This window comes from Rhipicephalus microplus, chromosome 6 (genome assembly GCF_043290135.1).
Source record: "Rhipicephalus microplus isolate Deutch F79 chromosome 6, USDA_Rmic, whole genome shotgun sequence".
NCBI lineage: Eukaryota > Metazoa > Arthropoda > Arachnida > Ixodida > Ixodidae > Rhipicephalus > Rhipicephalus microplus.
The window spans coordinates 173,623,389-173,641,933 of NC_134705.1; the positions used below are offsets into that span (position 1 = coordinate 173,623,389).

General features: G+C 43.8%; 2 protein-coding genes across 5 annotated transcripts in view; one reads left to right on the top strand and one right to left on the bottom strand.

The window, feature by feature from the left end:
- LOC119167044 (heterogeneous nuclear ribonucleoprotein L) overlaps positions 1 to 656 on the bottom strand; it is a 137,096-nt gene extending 136,440 nt beyond the window's left edge. The window contains exon 1 of one of the 2 annotated variants that reach the window (XM_075867032.1): positions 503 to 656. In XM_075867032.1, coding sequence (XP_075723147.1) covers positions 503 to 511 — 9 coding nt within the window. In that variant the 5' untranslated portion in view covers positions 512 to 656. The remainder of the gene's footprint in view (positions 1 to 502) is intronic. The other variant, XM_075867030.1, reaches the window with a different exon arrangement.
- The window catches only part of LOC119167132 (zinc finger FYVE domain-containing protein 1), a 48,861-nt gene continuing 30,801 nt past the window's right edge, over positions 486 to 18,545 (top strand). For 2 of the 3 annotated variants that reach the window (XM_037418560.2, XM_037418561.2), the window contains exons 1-6: positions 486 to 624; positions 5,173 to 5,366; positions 7,488 to 7,541; positions 10,824 to 11,079; positions 12,653 to 12,901; positions 15,050 to 15,331. In XM_037418560.2, coding sequence (XP_037274457.2) covers positions 5,242 to 5,366; positions 7,488 to 7,541; positions 10,824 to 11,079; positions 12,653 to 12,901; positions 15,050 to 15,331 — 966 coding nt within the window. In that variant the 5' untranslated portion in view covers positions 486 to 624; positions 5,173 to 5,241. The remainder of the gene's footprint in view (positions 625 to 5,172; positions 5,367 to 7,487; positions 7,542 to 10,823; positions 11,080 to 12,652; positions 12,902 to 15,049; positions 15,332 to 18,545) is intronic. The other variant, XM_037418562.2, reaches the window with a different exon arrangement.

Genomic DNA, 18,545 nt, shown 5'->3' on the forward strand with positions numbered 1-18,545 from the left:
GGTAGTTATATAACTAATGACCTACAACCAACATGTTGCTTTTCAAACATAAATAAAGTTATGTGAAGTAATTTTTGGGTACAATTATACAAAAAATTCGTCACTTTGTTTTAACGCTACTGTTTGCAGCGCTACATATTACTTAGCGGAAATAATCTTCAATACGATGCATGGTTGAAGTTGTGTTACTTTGCTACTCTTTAAAATGAATACTACCGTTTCTTTTACCTTGGACTATCTTGTACCAGTATCTAAAGCATCTAAAGCTTTTTTTTTTTTTCGAACGTCAGTTAAACCACATCACGCCCGCATGGCTTTAATTGCGATTATAAAAGTACTTTTTTTTTTCCTCTTGTAAAACGACCTTGAGAAAAACCTGCCTTCACCGGGCGGCGCAGCGATCGCTAATCCAGCCCGACGTGTTTGTGATGGTCGTGAAAAACAGCTGTGCATCGCCCTCCCGCGCGCGCAATATATCACCTTATCCAAAAACTGTACTTACCGATTCCATTGCACGAGTCTCGAGCTGCAAAGCGTAGCTTTGGACTTTGATGTCAGGCCCCCGTTTCCCGTCTTGACTGTGACGCTTCTCGACGACGGAGCCAACGACACCACTTCCGCGAGGTTGGTGCTTCTTCGCCAAAACACCCGTGCCGATTTACCCGACTATCGAAGCGTTAGCGCTTTGTAGACGGATGCACCCGTGTATGCTGTCAATATCGGACATGTTGTTGTTGTTGTTGCCCCTTCGCACTGGCACATACCCACTATGGGGGATTGGCCATGAAATCTAGAAGTATCCTATATGAGATATATTAAAAGGTTTATCCTTAATGAAAAAACTAATGATGTAATAGAAAATAATAATTAACTAAAAAGGAATATTAAACTAAACAAATAATTGAAGATTGAATCAAGAAGAGAAAAGGTGAGGTAATACTACAGTGGAAGACAGAAATTTTGAGTAGACCAGACAATCGAGCTTATCTCACCCGGTCACAATCAAATGAATATGCAAATTTCATTCAAAATTAGACAAGTGTCACAAAAGACAGCGACAATCGGACATTCAGAGAACGCCTCTTCTTCCTCCTTTCAGTTTTATCTAGGCCTATGCACGGTGCGATAATCTTGCGCTTGCGCCTTGAGGTTTTTGTTACCTCTGCTAAAAGAAAGAAAAACAGTTCTTGGTATGTCATGCAGCTCGTAAACGAGCCAGCGTCACGAACCTCGCTTTTTTTTTCGAATCGCGGATTACAGAAAGTCTCGAAAAGCGGCGTGGTCTAGCTCAGTTGTCGGGAGGAGCGGTGTTTAGCTTCTCGCATCATGAGATGTGTGATGACTCATCACAGCAAGGCCGTCTTTGTTGACAGGCTCGCCAGGTTGCGCAAACCATCAGTGTGGCAGCTTAACTATCAAGATCAACTGTCTTTGCGGTACAGTTTCGCGTGCTTGCACAGCAGTTTAAAAATTTCGGTATCTCTTGAAGGGAGCCCTGAAAGTGTGCCCGTGGCGGGGCAATGGTCCATTTTCGCGAAACGTTGCGCCGTTTTTGCGTCATCATCACATTACGGCGCTGTTTTGTGCTTGTTACTGTTTTTCTTTTTTTTTTCTTTTACTGCGCTCAGTTTAGATGAAATCGGTTTGATGTCGCTGCACCGCTATCTTTCTTTTGTGCAACGTAAGCAGATCTTGTGGAACACTATAGGAGGCACGTAAAGCGAAAGTGGCGCCAAATTTGCAGGTTGGTGTTGAGTGGTAACTTTACAGTGATTTTAAATGTTAGCGCGCTCAAGTTGCCCTGTCTTGCTGCGCAAAGGTTTTCTGTGTCGCAGATATCCGATAGTTGTGTGTACAGTGCCAACACAGGCATGGCTTGTTGATGCAGTGTATCTTGGGAAATGATTGTCTGTCACGGGCATTGTAGGCTGTAAGAGTTTTATTGCTGCATCTGCATTACCAGCTCAGTAACTAAGAGTATTTAGTTCCTTTCTGTGCTAGATATTGCCTGTGTAATTCATTATCTTGCATAGGTATTATTCAAGTTGACCTGACAATATGACAAGCCGTCATATTCTATTTGGTGCCGTATTTGCAGGGGACTTTACACCTTTTGTGCAAACAGTAGCCTGAGAACCTTTTTGTCCTAAAATGTTTACAAACTGAGTAACGATTTCAGAGCACATGCACAATCATCTGGCAGCCTAAGTTAGTGGTAATAGGCATCCGCTCTGCTCTTGTGCAAAGGCAGCTCACAAAAGCAGGTCTTAACCAATGATCTGTCAACAAATGAGCCTAAAATTGTGTAGCTTCAGTAGAAACCGTTTGTAGAACCCATGCACTTAGAACTGTGCAAGTGCAATGTAGTGCCTTGAAACTCTAAACTCCCGTCTACTCTGTTGCATATGTTAAAATTGTATGATCTGTCTCGGTCGTGCTTTTCAGTAATGTTAGGCGTGCATATGCAGGAGATTGCCGACGACAGATCTGGTTACTAAAACACAAAGACTCATAAACATCAAGGAAGGACTGACTGTTCAGAAAAGGACACCCTTTTCTTTTTTGTCTAGAGTCCCTCCTTGGTGGTTACACATCAATTTTGTATTTCAGCAAGCATGTACCAACGCCTCCTACAAAAATTATGCCTGGAACGTGAGCCGCGAACGTGCCGCCTTACCCTCGGATTTTACCCTCCCCCTGCGGTACGAAGGCATACGCCTTTGGCGGTCGCCCACTGCGAACACAGCAATGCTCTCACACTTGCCTCCGAGCAGCTGTGATGTCACGTGACAAAGTGATACGGTAATGTCATGTGAAAGAGCAGTACGGAGGCGGCTCGCAACACGCGGTAGGTGGCATGGCCTCCGAGATTTTGTGCTGGCAGCGAGCTCTCAATTGATGAGAGAGCCACGTTCCAGGCATAGTTTTTCTAAGAGGCGTTGCATGTACCAACAAGCCCAACAACAAGTTTTGCTTTTTGATGTCTGATGCACTGTAGAGTACAGCTTTTAATGGATTGAATTAATAGTTAAAAACCAGGCTGGCTTGAAAGGCCTTAAGGCTGTCTGCAAAAAATGAACTTGGCAGCAACGGCATGTACTAAGGGTGCAGAGGATAGCATACAATGGCATTGCATAGCAACTGAACTTTTAGCGGCGTAGGTCAGTCAATGTGCACGTCATGCTTATTGACAGCCTAAAAATGTTAGTTTTCAGAAGCTGAACCAGAGTTCGGAAATGAATGTCAGCTTTGTTGAAGCTTTTAATCGCACTCTTGGTTGTATGGGGGAGCATGTTAATACAGGGGCTTGTAATAACCCCGTACAGCGGCCATTAATCTTCTGGGTTGGTAACATCTATCCAGATCACAGCGCTGCACTCCCATTTTAATCTCTGTTGGGGATTACAGTGATGATGATGACTTCAAAAATTTGTCTTTTGTTGTTGGCTGTAGTTGCCCCCTGCTGTGATGAGTTGGATCACGAGCAAAGGTCCCTTTGAAAATAGAGCGATTTGATTGTGCAATACGCAGATAAGTAGCGATGTCTGGTACTACCAGTGTACAAAGCATTCCTGGGCACAGCTGCATAGGAATGTCACAACTCTGCATCATGCCAGCATGTGCCAGAGTGTTTTGAAAGCAATACCTGAATGGGTAGCGTTAAAAAGGCTTTCGACAGGATAGGGTGTCACCGGCACATTCGTAAACCAGGGTTGCTACAATCCGTTTTTAACAATTTTGTGTTGAAGTTCACGTAAGAGAAAGCGTTGACGGCGGCATTCACAGTGGCACAGTGTTCATTATAAGGGCAACTAGTGTTGTGAACAGGCATGTTTTGGTACCTTCGACTGATCGCCTCTGCCCTCCGGCTCAGAGGTGAACGAATCCGGCTTTGCTCGCACTCTAAGGCAAAGTACAAATGCTTGGGCCGAACGTCAAACTCGTTGTTGGAAGAAAACCGAAACAGGAGGAGCCACATGTCTGCAGCGAAAACTCGTTTTCTAGTAGAAGCAGTGTCGGAGCAGGGCCGAAGCTTCTCGCGCTCTGAAGCAAAATGGCGGACGTGCGGATGAAACAAGCCATCAACAAGGAAACGATCGGCTGGGTGAAGTCCTGGTCGCAGGCACGGCCTACATCGTCGTCACCATCGTATCTATCGCCGCTGGTCTTCGGGTAGGTTGACAAAAGAGAGGGCGTCAACTCAATGGTTAAATGCTGGCAAAACTGCATGGATACCAGACGATGTGATCACTTGATATGATGCCGCCATAACGACCACACTGCTTGTGATCACCTGTCCGGAAGTGTTCACACAGCTCTGTCGAAAGGGCTTGAAGCAGCTCAGGGCGCTCAATGAGAAAGGTGAACGATCGAAAGGACTAGCCGAATGTGGGGCGACCACTCCCCTTCAACCAGCCGAACACAATGCCGCTCGCAAGAGCGCTCCGAGATGACTAGTCGAAGATGGCACAAGGGAGGCAGAATTTTACGGGTATTCTTCAGAGGCTGCACTGGATTGAAACAGGCTACAGGGTTTCTGGCTGGGGCTTAGACACCTGTGCCATCCGCGGCAAAAAAAAAAAAAAAGCCGTTGACCACCATCGTGCTCTTAGTTTAGGCCAGATAGTGTCAAAGGATGTTGATGCAATTCAGTGCTACTGAATCGCACCAACACACTTCCAACTGCAGTATGTTCAAGAACGACAACTCTTTTATTATAAATCTGCTCGGCTGATATTGGGTTTCAACTTGAAGGCCACATGCTTTCAATACCGCGGTCTTTTGCCAGATCGTGAAACAGCCGAGGGCAAAGTATTGCACTGCATGAAAGGAAGTTCATAAGACACAGCACTGACTGAAGTTACCTTTGCTGTTAAAAAATCTTCCCTGTTTTATTGCAGCGTGTGTGTCGTTTCTATATGTTAACAAGATTTTGCAGTGTCTACGGAGATTACACCCCAGTGCAAGTAACAGACTGCATGTTTACGCTCTTACTTTGAACATCTCTGTTCGTCAATTGGAGTTGCCTTCCACAATGTGAATAGGTTCAATCTCGCATACTGAGGTCATCAAAGACTATTTTTTATTTGGAAGTCTTGGAAAAACGATGCACATTTCGTTACTGTGTGCATCTGGGATACCGACATACATGGACAGGAACACTCTGTGCAGGACGAACTCCATGGAAGCCGGGAACTTTGGCAGCGAGCGTGAGTCGGCACTGTGGCAGCGCTACCTCCAATGACCCAGCTGGCGCCGACGACTTGCACCCACTCTAGTCAGGGCAGCAAAGCGCCACACCCAGCCACCCGCTCTGCCAGGCCAACTTGTGCCGAACGACTTACATGCAACGGACGAAGTCCTAGGTTACCTTGCATATTATTTATTTTGAAAACAGTGAAGCTTCTTTTGACACATCTGTGGAACACGGGACATTGCTGGAACTAACAATTCGACGAGCAGTCTTGTATTGTTCACAACTGCAACCTTGGGGAAACTACGGTTTGGCAGCCTTAAAGAAGACAAAACTGCTTGCTGAAACATTGGCTGCAGTGACAACTCATGTTCGAAAAATTTATTTTTATACTTTGGGTTCCCATCTGCTCTTAAAGGACCCCTGACAGTGGAAATTTTGTTTGCGAGTTTTTTACAGTAATTTGTAACTTTGCATCTGGTAATGCTGAAATTATATCGTAAATGCTCTAAGACACTGTATAATTAATGCTGGCAGTGTTAATTCGGAGTAATATTGGGTTAGTTTGAAACGCCCACCTGAATACCTTAAGAAACTAGCGCCCCAAAGCAGAGCAGTGCCCTGAGATTATGTTTACTAAAGCATAGGTGGCGCTGAAACGCACCGTTTTCTAATAGGGTGACCCGCTGGCGGTGAAAAATAAAATGATGTGGGTGCTTTGAGCGTGTCCCCCTCAATAAAAAAAAAAAAAAGCATTTCGGGCGTAAGCAGCCTAAACTACCTTGAGAGCTGCCCGATAACAGAGCGAAAGGGGTGACAAACAATAGTCCTCGCCGAATGCCAGTCGCACCCGGGTTGTGGTGCGGGCGCTGCAAATGTTCTTGAGCTCTGCAACGTCTCAAGGGGAGCCTGTGTCTACGTGAAACCACAGAAAATATCAATCTTGCATCAATTCTCGGAAGAGCACGCACCCTTACTTTAAAACAAAATTAAAATATTTTCTAGGCAATGCTGGTCACTAATAGTCGGTCATAGGGGGCTCCGCATGGCGAACTATCAAAAAAACAAGCAACTCGAGTTTCCGAATTTTCTGTCGGGGGTCCTTTAACGCATCTGTCGCGGCAAGCTTTCTTCAGGTCACGTTTTATGCGCCAAGTGACCCACTGGCGGGCCACTCAGGATATCTACCAGGGGCGTCATGACCCACCGGCAGGTCAGCGGTTGGTCATGGCATTTGACACGAAAAAAAAGTTTCTTCTGATTATTCATAACCTCTTGCACCAAGAATTATACCTTTGCATTCGTGTTTAATAAAGTTATCGCATCGGCAAGTCAATGCGGCCGTAGCCCGTGACCAACTGGTGACTTGCAATGCAGGGAACGTGTTGAATTCGTACCTTATGGGAAGCTTCCTATGTTAGTGATGATCTCGCTCGTGGTTTGAAACGCGACAATTAAAAACGCTTGAAGTAGTGATGCTACGTTACCAATTTGCCTGCCAACAGTAATGATCGCTCTAATGGAAGCATTTCAATTGAATTAAGCCAATGTGGCACGAACTGTAGATGGTGAAAATGAGAGTGTAGACATTCATTAGCTCATAGTTTTCTACCTTCAATCCAAGAGCGCTGCAGTTAAACCCTCCGAGAGTTACATCAACCGTTTGTGGCGTGAAAGGCCATTAATTTTGTTTTGTCGAAATCCTTTTAAACTACTGTTGCTAGGGCGTTAATGTTGACCGTAAGGCGTTGTCAAAGGACGGCGACAAACGTGCAGAGGCGATATTGCGGATAACCATTGCCGAGGTGTGCGCATCGGAATCTGTGCGTTAAGCGAACTTTGCTTTACAAGGGCGCTTTCAGGTCATCAAAATAGCATTTTTATAAAATTTCGTGGCTGCGAGCATACATATCGGCTGTTGTTTTAATTTTCAGACTTTGGTATTTGTGAAATGTTCAGTGGCGTGCTGCTGACAAATAACATCCAAATAGAAGCCAACTATTGTTTAACCCATAAAAGAAATTTAATTCTTTGTGCTCAGAAAAGCACCCAAAAGGTGACAACTAGTATGTCAGTTATCCTGGAGTGGTGCCCGCCTAGCCTAAAGGCAGAATGAGTGCATTTCTTTTCTCTTCACCATATTGTCTTCCTTCTCTCCGAAGATGCATTGCACGTATCTAATAATGCCACAATACTCAATCTACAAAGAATGCATGCTACCCTTTTTTTTTGCTATTTGGTTCTTTTCTGGCTGCCACTTTTTTTCTCCTGATTGCATGATGGTGTGTTTCAGGCCAGAGATTGTCAGCACGACTCTTGCTCCACACCCATTTCCTCAGAGTGAAGGGTACGTTCTCGGTACGTCCAGCGTGGACCTCCACAAACACCTCCGGGCACCGTCTTACGGTCTTTCCATCACATTTTTCATTATTCATTGCAGTTGCAGAAAAAGCTGGTAGCTCACTCTATGGCATGGCATATCTGCGTGTGGGGATTATAATAATAATAATAATAATAATAATTTTATTTCCATCAGCGATGGAGGAGACTGCGGGTAAAAGTTGCCTGAAGGCACAAGCAACTTGACAGAGGCCCGCAGCCACCCCTACAGTGCAGGCAGCGATGGCAAACATTCACATAAAGAGAAAAAAAAAATCACAAGAAACACATATTCGGAATACAGATATGTCTAAAAAAACACATCAGTAAGGAAGAATGAAAAAAAAGCAATATTTTACACTATTTACTATGTTAGCATGAATTGATGAAATGCTCGCGCAGTGTTCGTGCAGAAGTTATTTTCAATTCAATGTGTAATTTATGAAATGAATTTAAAAGGGTTGGCAGCGTGTATGATAGCTTCTGCATAGAATAGCTTGTCCGCGCAGTGACCACCTTCCACTGTTCTATGTAACGAGTGCCGTATGAATGGGTGTTTTTGGCAAGATGAGATAACTCGTGGAAAAACTTTAGGTTTTCTTTTATCTCTCGTTTGAACGCTATACTTAACTTGTAATTGTATAGGGTAAACACGCGGATGACATTTCCCTTCAAGAATAAATCTGAAGTATGGGAATTGTAGGGTACATTGAAAAGCGCACGTAGAAATTTTTTCTGCAGTACATGAAGTCTTTCAAGATTTGTATATGTCGTCGTACCCCATACCAAAAAACAATAATACAAGGAAGAAAAAAAGAGCGCATTGTAAACAAGAAGCTTTATTTTAAAAGGTAATATCAATCTGTGACGCGCCATCATACCAACCACACGAGATAGCTTGCCTAAAACTGATTCGATGTGTAAATCCCAAAGCATATTTTGTGTGAAGGTAACTCCCAGTATTTTCACACTACTCACTATTTCTATTGCTTCATTTGTGTAAAGAAGGGTGATGTGATCGCAGGTTATCTGCTTAGATTTTGGTCTGAAAATCACGGCTTTTGTCTTTTTAGTATTAATTTGCAAAACGTTTGCTGCTGACCATTCTTGGAGCGCCCTTAGAGCAGTGTTGGTGTTATTCTGAAGGCTACCAAGTTCAGGTGACGAAAAAAATAGGCTAGCGTCGTCAGCGTACATAACGTATTTCGCATCACTGTAGATATTTACTAGGTCATTGATGTAAACTATAAAAAGAAATGGGCCGAGAATACTACCTTGAGGAACGCCTCTGCTGATGTGTTTTAAGTCTGAACGGTAATGCTCAATCTGGACGTACTGATGGCGATGATCTAGATACGACTTCACGAGGTTTAAGCAGTGCCCGCGAATACCATAGGTTTCAAGTTTTTTAAGTAGTATGGAATGATGGATACAATCAAATGCTTTACTGAAATCAATGTAAAGACCGAGCACAAGATTCTTGCTTTCAAATTGTGTTAAAATGAATTCTTTTTGTTGTAGCAAGGCTAACTCAGTAGAAAGGTGTTTTCTAAATCCAAATTGGGCTGTAGATATAAGATTGTGCTTATCGAAAAAATTAGACATTTGCACGTGTATAAGTTTCTCCAGCCCTTTGGATAATACTGGTAATATCGAAATAGGTCTATAATTTTTGATATCGTTTATGTCACCTTTCTTAAAAAGCACAGAAACTCTTGCGATCTGCATCCTCCTGGGAAAGATAGCGCTCGCCAAAGACAGATTAAAGATGTAGGTAAGATATGGACAAATTAAATCAAGCACATACTTGATTGGACGAACCTGCATGCCCTCAACGTCACAACTTGAGCTATTTTTAAGCGAAAGAAAAACTGACAGTACTTCAGACTCTGTAAATGGGCGAAGGAAAAAGGAAGATGGATTGCTATCAGGCATAAATTTTGTAATATCAGCAGATGCACAAGAATTAGAATTGCTCACAAAATAATCATTAAATGTATTCGCCAAATCATCGCCCCATATTTCGTGGCCACCAAGAAATAGCTTTTCTACACGTGGAGACGATTTACGGCGATTTAAGACAGTATTAAGCTTTTTCCATAACATATCGGGTTTTTTCGAGCAGCTATCAAACTCAGCTTGAAAATAGCATTTCCTGTGTGACCTTAGTTCTTTGTTTAGTTTGTTTCTAAGCGACTTGTATTCTTTCAATTGGCACATCTTAGGGCTCGTGCAGACATCCTCACAAAGACTTGCCCTCATTGATAATGCAACATACTCGGACCGTTACATATTCAGTGGATAAATGTTTGGTATTTTTATCTTCTAGCAATCAAGCTGTGTGAAATTAAAGCAGTTAGGATAGCTGTGAAACTAATTTTTATCCAAAGTTATCGTGCGCTTCTCTAGTGTGCCTGTCTAAAATCGGACGTGTTGCAAGCACATGCGAGGAACAGTCGCAGCCGACAGTGGAATAGTAAAATGTGGTGGTTGTCCTGTCAATCGCTTGTGAAATATTGCACCTACTGCTTGTGGTTAGTGCACAGTCGGTTGCCGACACCGCGTTAGCGAAGTACGTAGGACCACGTTTGTGCGGGAGTGAGAACTTTGTGAAATAGAAGTAAACGGGGACATTTATACTTACCTTTCACTGTAAACCTGTCAATTACATTGCGTCGCATATTTCTGATGATCTCTTGTTATGTGGACATTTATGTCACTGCTCAGTTTAAATAATGTGTGCTAGGGGGACTGTATTGCTTGTTGAGCATGCTTGCGCATCTTGCATGTGTAATCGCACTGACTCGCTCTGACATCATTAACACCGGGGCTCTTTTAGTCGTTTTATGTTGCATCAACTGTACAGCCAGCTTAACTGAAACCTCATTATTACAAAATCGTATTTCGCATTAAAATAAGTTCGTTATATCTAAACAAATTGTTATAAAGGTATTTTCTCAATACTATGTTTATTAGAAGACTATTCTTCATTTACTTTATCACCGATATTTTGTTATATCAGGGTTCATTATATCGACTTTAAGTGTACTTCTTTCAGCGGTGAGAAGAATGGAACTGAGACTTTCAGAGAACTGCCTGCAAGGTGTGTGTGTGTGTTTTGTTGTGTGTGAATTGTTATCATGAATGTGTTTGTGCATGTGTTGTTTTCATCAACCTGTGCGAAGGAGCCTCTCAATAGTTCGTGATCTCTGTCTTTTTTTCTTTCTTTCATCTGGCATTTTTCTTGCAGCGCGTTGTACTTCTGCCTCGACTGTGACACGAACCAATGTGAGGGCTGTGAGCTAGTGCTCCACGAACAGTCCCGTTTTCGTGACCACCGGCCTCGCGTTCCGGTGGTCAAGCCCGAACCTCATCTGCTGTGCGAAGGCTTCAGTTGCCGCGGCGAAAACCTCGCCGACATCCGCTGCCACACTTGCGAGCGCAGCCTCTGCTACGCCTGCGACTACCAGATACACCTGCTGCGCCGCAGGTTTGCCCACGTCAAGGTCTGTTGCTTTCGCTGTTTCTCAAAGGAATTCGCAGAGGATGTACAGTCGAACCTTATTAATTAAAACTTCAAGCGAACAGCAAATGTGGCATGGCTAGTGTGTGAGGTGTTTCCCTACGTTCTTGCCAGCAAAAGCATAGACCATGAGATCTGTATTTGCTTTTTTAAAGGGATACTGAACAAAAATTAGAAGAACTGATAAGACTTGGAAATTTTACACTGGAGATGTGACTGTTCTGATCAACAGAAATAATTTCTGGTATTTTTGAACAATTAGTTGGCTGCATTTTAGATAGATTATCAGCGCACGGCAGCTGCACACGAGCCGTGATGTCACAATCGCTGAAGAGCATGCAGAATGCACACGTTTGCGGCCCTCCTTTTCGTGTTCACTCTCCCCCTTCTGCAGAAGCCTTGATGCTTTACCCAAGCCGGGAACATCGTCCGGTGCCGGTGTTGTTCATACCGGTTCTGGGAACTGAATCGGGAAATGAGCAAGTGGGCAGACGCGTGTGACGGCTGGAATTGTTGGCATGCCTGCTTCAGGCGTTTGTGACGTCACCAAACGCCACCTCCTATAGTTCAGGGCGCGGCTGCTAGACACTGCAGTTTGTGGCAAACACATTAAATTCACTGTTTTCCTGTAGTTTCCATCTGGAATGAAGGTTGTCTCCATCGATTTGATGACCCAATTTTTCAATTTGGTAAAAAATCTTGGCGGAAAAAATTTTGTTCAGTATCCCTTTAAAGGGGCTGACAGCAGGCTCAGAATAGTGGTTTTTGCAGCCGCACAATGTCATAATGAATAAAGTTTTGTGGGGTACTTCCTGATGCCAACAATGAACTGTGGTCGTGAGAGCTGTGATCACTTTTCCACAAGCCACTTTACTGACTGCATGGCTGTAGCGTTGCGCCAACTTCACGGGACTGTATGTAGTACTTGGTTCCCTAACTTGCCGTCGCCATTTATTACCATTTTTCTTGTTTCTCTCCAACAGTGTAGAAGAGTAGGCTAAAACATGCTCAGGCCGACCTTTCTGTAAACTTCTCTTTTTCTCAGACAGGCGGCCAGAACTTGTCACAGCATATAATGACAGAATCGAGCATCATTTTCGTGATCTGAATCAGATATCTATTTTTTAGTTGTGTGTAAGTCGCAAAGACTGGCTTATCAAGTGTTTTATTTTTGTTTTCTTATCACCCCTCCCCTCTAAAATGCTGTAAAAACAGGAGCGTAAAACAGTAATTGCACATTTGCCAAAAACAACTAAAATGCAAGAGGCATCTTCTTTATTCTTCTCAGTTGATTTAGTAAATCCGGCCTCCAAGCTCTCCAGACTGAATATTATCTTGCAATGTCTGTCATCGCGCGCCCCTTTGACCAAGCAACAATGTCATGCGGTAGTGTCATAGTGATGTCACGATGACATTGCAAATTTTGGTGACAATCACGGGGATTTTTTTTTGCACAACTCTTCTTGGCACGCTGCTGACGGTGACTTTTCGCATTCGGTAAGGCATATAAAGATTCCCCTTAATACATCGATCATTTCTTGTTCACTGCTCGGCAGGTTCGCTTCCGCTACTACCTCGAGCGACAAGCGAAGTTGGCCGCAGCAGAGGTGGCGGTCGACGAAGACGACGAAGAGCAGTACCTGTCCGCTGAGCCTTATTGCAGTTTGCCCTATGAGGACAGGGGCACAGCCATGATGGAGCCGACGTCTCACGAGCCAGACGTGATCAGTGACACCCGCGGTGGGTGCAAGCCGCAAACGACGCACTCCAGCATTCTGCTTGTTGATGACAAGGAGGTGCTCCAGGTAAGGCCCTAGCTGTGTCTTTGCGCTCGGACAGAGTTTTTTCAGTCAAAACTGTTATTAGATCACAGCAAGGGTCGTGTGGGCCGTAGTTTTCTACCGCCGCCGTTGTCCCTAACCACTATCATGCAAAATAGAAAAAAAAACTACATCATTAAGGAAAAAACGCCACGAACACAATAGGATTTGAACCCAATTCTGCTGCGTGCCAGCCCAGTATTCTGTCACACCAATGCTTGAATCTTCGTTGCAAACTGTCGTTAGGCAGGCTTGATGTCAGTATTGCAATAATATGAGTAATTAAGCGTTTTAGAATGGCAAAGGAACAACCAGGCATCACACAACGTGAATTGCGTAACAAGTGGGAAGTCGAATGCTCCAAACCATTTCAAAACCTTCAGGTATAAATCTTTGTCATGCATATCATCGAAAAATTGCTCAAGATGGTTTTCAATTGTGTAGGGGGTACCACACTTTTCGAAGGATGGCACAGTGAATTCCTTCCTACTACCCAAAAATTATGATGATTAATTAATGGTGCAGTGGTTACCGTGCAAGCGTGCTTGGAGCGGTCACCCAAATAGTGTTTAGAAAAGGGCTCTGTAAGGCCGCTCTTCCAGCTTTCGTTGTGACTGTGCTGTGTGTTCCACACTGGCCGGGTGGTTTTTTTATTGAACTAAAAATCTTGGTGCTAGAACTTTCATTGTTATCATCAGTAAGATCCTATAAAATATTGGGCACTCGCCCTGCTGAATTATTAGTGGATGGCCGTGTATCTCTCAGCCAAATCTACTCCACCTTGCAGGCTGGTTGTTCAAAGGCACATCCTTCATACCAATTGGTTCTTTTACCCGAGTAAACCGTATTAGAGAACTTCTATGCTGCTTTCCTAGGCATGACGAAATGTGGCAGTTTTCTTTAGGGAGACTATTAAAAATCAAATGCATTAAGAGTGTAACCTATTGAAGATGTTCAAATATTTGAGATCTGTAGATTTTTTGAACAGTGTTTGCTAATAATTTGATTCACACTGGAATTTTACTATTCGAACTGTTCGAACTGTTCGAACTTTCCAAAGACAAATACAATCAACGTCCAAGTGACAGTGGTCCCTTCAGATTTTTAGTATGCTTCACCCCATCACACACTCGTATTTGGGCAAAGGTGTCTTTCAGTCTCTGCTACGATCTGAAGTGTATTGACGTGAGAAAACGCTGGTTCCAACGTGGAAATGATAGATGTTGCGGAAGTGGGCATTCAGTTTATGTTGTTTGGAACTTGAAATATGGGAGCTTCGAAAAATCGGACGTCGAAGATTCCTGGCATTGAAAATTTCAGATGTTCTTGTATGTTGACATCTACGAGGCAGATTTGAAACTCGAACAGACTTGAAGGATGCTGACCCTTGTCCATCACATCTTTTGGGCTTCCACAGAAATTCAAAGAAAAGGAGAGGCTGAGAAAATAGTGTCTTTGCCTTCCACGTGTAAAGTGTTGTCAGCAACACTTTGGTTGCACCAAATCGTGCATAAATGCAATTTGGCCTCTGCATTGTGTCATTTTTAATAAAAAAAAAGTATGAAACACCACCCTGCCGACATTTCATCTACCTGGTCAAAAGGCACACTTTCCTCTCCCATGTATTTTTTTGAAATTTTATTTGAAGTATTTGAAAAATATTCTAGAATTATTCGATTAGATTAGCACTCATATTTCAATATTCAAATTTGTTTTTCACTCGAAACTTCGCTATTCGCACAGCCCTGCTGACTGTATTTTTTCTGTCTTAAAAAAAATTTTACTATATATTTGTACAATTCAGATACTTGTCCAACAGGTTGATGTTCGTTTAATTAGCCTTCTTTGTTACCCTTGGAGAAAATGTTTCGTTATATGGTTTGCTGTGTTACTATATTCAGATGTTCAGATGTGTAATATATTGAGCGTACTATATTCAGATGCATCAGTCTGATCTATTTGCTTGCTATGAAGCTGCATTGTATATGAGGTGGCTAGGTTTGCCTGCAGCTCCTAATTGCAGCTTTTATTGCCTGGCCAGCTTCACAGGCTTGTTGCAAGTAAACTTAATTCAGTTCGATTCGGCCGTACGATTTGACTCGCTGTATGTATGACCGCACGCCACCCATGCAGGTGTCGACGGCCGCAGAGCTTGCCTCCCAGCTGGGCTGCAGCTCCGACACGCCCGCTAAGGTGGTCTCCATTTTCGGCAACACGGGCGAAGGCAAGTCGCATACTCTGAACCACACCTTCTACAACGGGCAGAGGGTGTTCCAGACATCGCCACAGCAGGAGTCGTGCACCATCGGTGTCTGGGCGGCGCACTGTCCTGAGCATGGCTTGCTCACCATCGACACCGAGGGGCTGCTGGGGGTGGCCGAAAACCAAAACCAGCGCACCAGACTTCTCCTCAAGGTGAACTTGCGATAGAATGGCGGTCGTGTCGAATCAAACTCGACAAGAGTCGATGTTTCACCTTGCTGCAAAAGCATTGTAAGCAACCTAAAATGCTGGAAAAGATTGAATATATAGAAGTTCACACCGCAAGTGCTATTGCACTATGTCTATGTCATTTTATTGTTGCTGCCAACATTCTTTGGGGGATGCAGTAGATACCGTATTTAGTCGCGCAATCCTCGCACAATTCTCACACCCCCGACATCGCCCGACAAAAATATGATTCCTTTTTTTCTTCGACTAATTATTGCACCCCCGAAAATTGCCGCAATAATGTTGTCTGCTCATTCCAGCCATTGATAATGATAGCGTGCACCATCTGGTGCCATCTCTTAAGCATCAAGCGTACTATTATTCCACCGAAATTCAATCCAAGCCAAAGTGGCAAGTGCGCGTTGCAGGGTGATTTGTATTTTGTGTCTGTAATCTTGTTGCGTTATAGGGCAATACGGTAGCTACATGGCTGCTTTCAAGTTGAAAGTGATTGATCATGCACTAAACAACGGCAACAGGGCCGCCGGTAGGCCCTTCGGATTAGACGGGTTTTGTGTTCGTTACTGGGGACGGCAGGTGCAAGCCACCAAGACATATTGGGCCTTCCGTGTGCCTCAGACTGGGATTGATGGTAAACTTCATTTCTTCAGAAGGTAACTGCGGATGATTCTGTTAAATGGTCACCAGCCCAATACGGACGTCCTTCGCTTACCTTTTGTGGACTCTTGTTGAGCGAAGAATGCTATCGCTACGCCCGCAACGCCCACAAGCTTTGCGTACGGTATTCTAATTCTCGACTATTTGATTACGCCTTTTGTGTCTCAAATAAATCTTGCCTTGTATTGAACCTGTGCTTTTATTATTCTGGCGGGAGAATTCCAACTTGCAGCCACTTCGGTTTTTTTTTTTTTCGCTCTGTATGTTTTCGTGGAACGATTTCACCGCGTCATTCTCGCACCCCCCAACTTTGCATCACTTTTCCGCCCAGAAAAGTGTGAGGATTATGCGATTAAATACGGTAGCAGTACGAAGGACAGAGCTACTTCCAACAGTTTCTTTGTAATGGCTTGCCGGCCATGCTGTTGTAGTGGTTGTGATGCTAGACATTTGACCCGGTGGTGATGGGATCGAACCCGGCTGCAGCTGCCACATTTTGATGTGTAGGCTAAGTGCTAGAAACCCATTCACTCAGGTTTAGGTGCACGTTAAATAATGCCTGGGGTCAAAATTCACTACTGGGGCTCAAAAATCATACACTACAGCATCTTTCGCAATCATCTAAAGGTTTTAGGACATTAAGGGGAGATGCGGGTCGAAGACACTTTTTTTTTAATATTCATTCGAGAGCAATGAAACTTGAGGTGCTTATAGAACTTTTTATGCTGATTTCGAATATATAATGAGTTGTCTTGCAAGTTGCATACTTTTAGTTTTGCAACATGACAAAGTGAAAAACTTAAGCCCTTTGCCCCCCTCTTTTCATACCTAAACTTCATTAATTTTTTACAATTGATAGTTAATAATGTTTCAAATGAAGTGTGGAATGCAAACAACTAATTTGGAAGTCCATACAAAATATGTACTAGTAGACGTGAAAAATTTTAACGTGGGAAGTTCATATTTCTCCTACCCTAGTAAAAGTTTACATAACTTTTTTTTTATTATATAAAAAGAATATTGAAACTTAAACAAGATATTGCATTTCTCGTACTTTGGAAAAAATTTGGGAAAAATTTCATGCAGATCTGAGCACCAGAAGTACCCGAAAAAGGAGGGGCACATTGACAAAAATGGCAAAATTTGTGTTTTGAGAAAAAGAAGTTTTAAAGTCAAAATTGCATGTTTATTTATCAAAGATGTCATTGAATGCGACGAAATTTGTACACAAGAAAGAAAAATCCTCCTTGTAGTGGCCACTGCCATTAAAATCGGACTAGCTGCTCGTAGCCCATGCCTACAGAGCGCGCCGCCACAACAGCTTTCACGTTGACAGCGTAGCTATCGCGCGAGCTCCCGCTGTCGTATGTTCTCCTCGCGGTCAGTCCGTCACCCGCCACGCTCACGCTGGCCTCCCCGCCTGAAGCTACTCGCCGCGAAGTATATGTCGCCGAAAGAATAGTCTCGGGGCACTCACTGTTTAGGCAGTGGAGTTCGTCGAACGACGCAAGTCCTTTCCGCTTGTCGGCCTGTTCCCGGACACGTAATCCCAAATGGCGACACGTCGGACACATTGCACCGCGCACAACAAGCATGTTCAGTGCTGTCACATCAGCAATTAACGAAGACTCGTCGTCCTGTGATTTTTCTTCGTCTTCGAAGAGTCCGATCTTTTTCTGGGAGGCACTCACATATTCGAATGCTGCGGCAAACTCGTCGGGCGCATCGGCGTCATTGCCACTACGTTTTGCGGCAGCAGACGATCTTTTCGTGGTTTGAGTGTTCGGCTTTGATTTGCGCCGGCGTCCTCGAAATTTGTGCGCCGCGTGAAACTTCACAGGCCGGTGACCGCGCTTCCTACGGCTTTCTTCATCTATAACGAATAAGCACTCGAGAAAAGCGTTGTTCAGCTGTGCTGCTCGACGAGACACGGATCCTGCAAGTAGGCTTCACAGCACACACAGGCGCGCAGCGGCCAATGGCGGCTCCCGATCCGTACCACGTGATTTAAAAGCCAGTCGCGGCGCTCGAAAAAGGCGGCAGAAGCGCGCTTCTCTTTATTATTTCTTGCGTTGCAGCAGCGCGGGAAACCGTCGCTATTTGAAGAGTGAGGCTCGGTTCTTCGCCTCATGCGGTCGACAATGGCGAGCAGCGGCGCATTATCAGCGGCAAGGTGCTCGAAGATGACACACTTTCGGCCTTTTGACAGCCACCTTGTGCTCTTCAGATGCAATTTTAAAGCATTTCCAGTTGTTTCTCGACATAGATTTTTTTTTTTTCAGAATAGTAGAGGTACTAATCTTAACAAAACAGGTGAAAACAAAAAATCGATAATTTTTTAGAAAATTCTCGTTTTTCGACCCGCATCTCCCCTTAAACCTACATAACTGTATTACATAACTTTGTAGTGGAAGTTCATTGAAGCTGAGCAATAAAGCGGCACTGCAGTACTCAGACCTCATTATTACAAAGTTGCTTTTTACACGAGATAAGTTTGTTATAATTGTTATAATTTGTTATA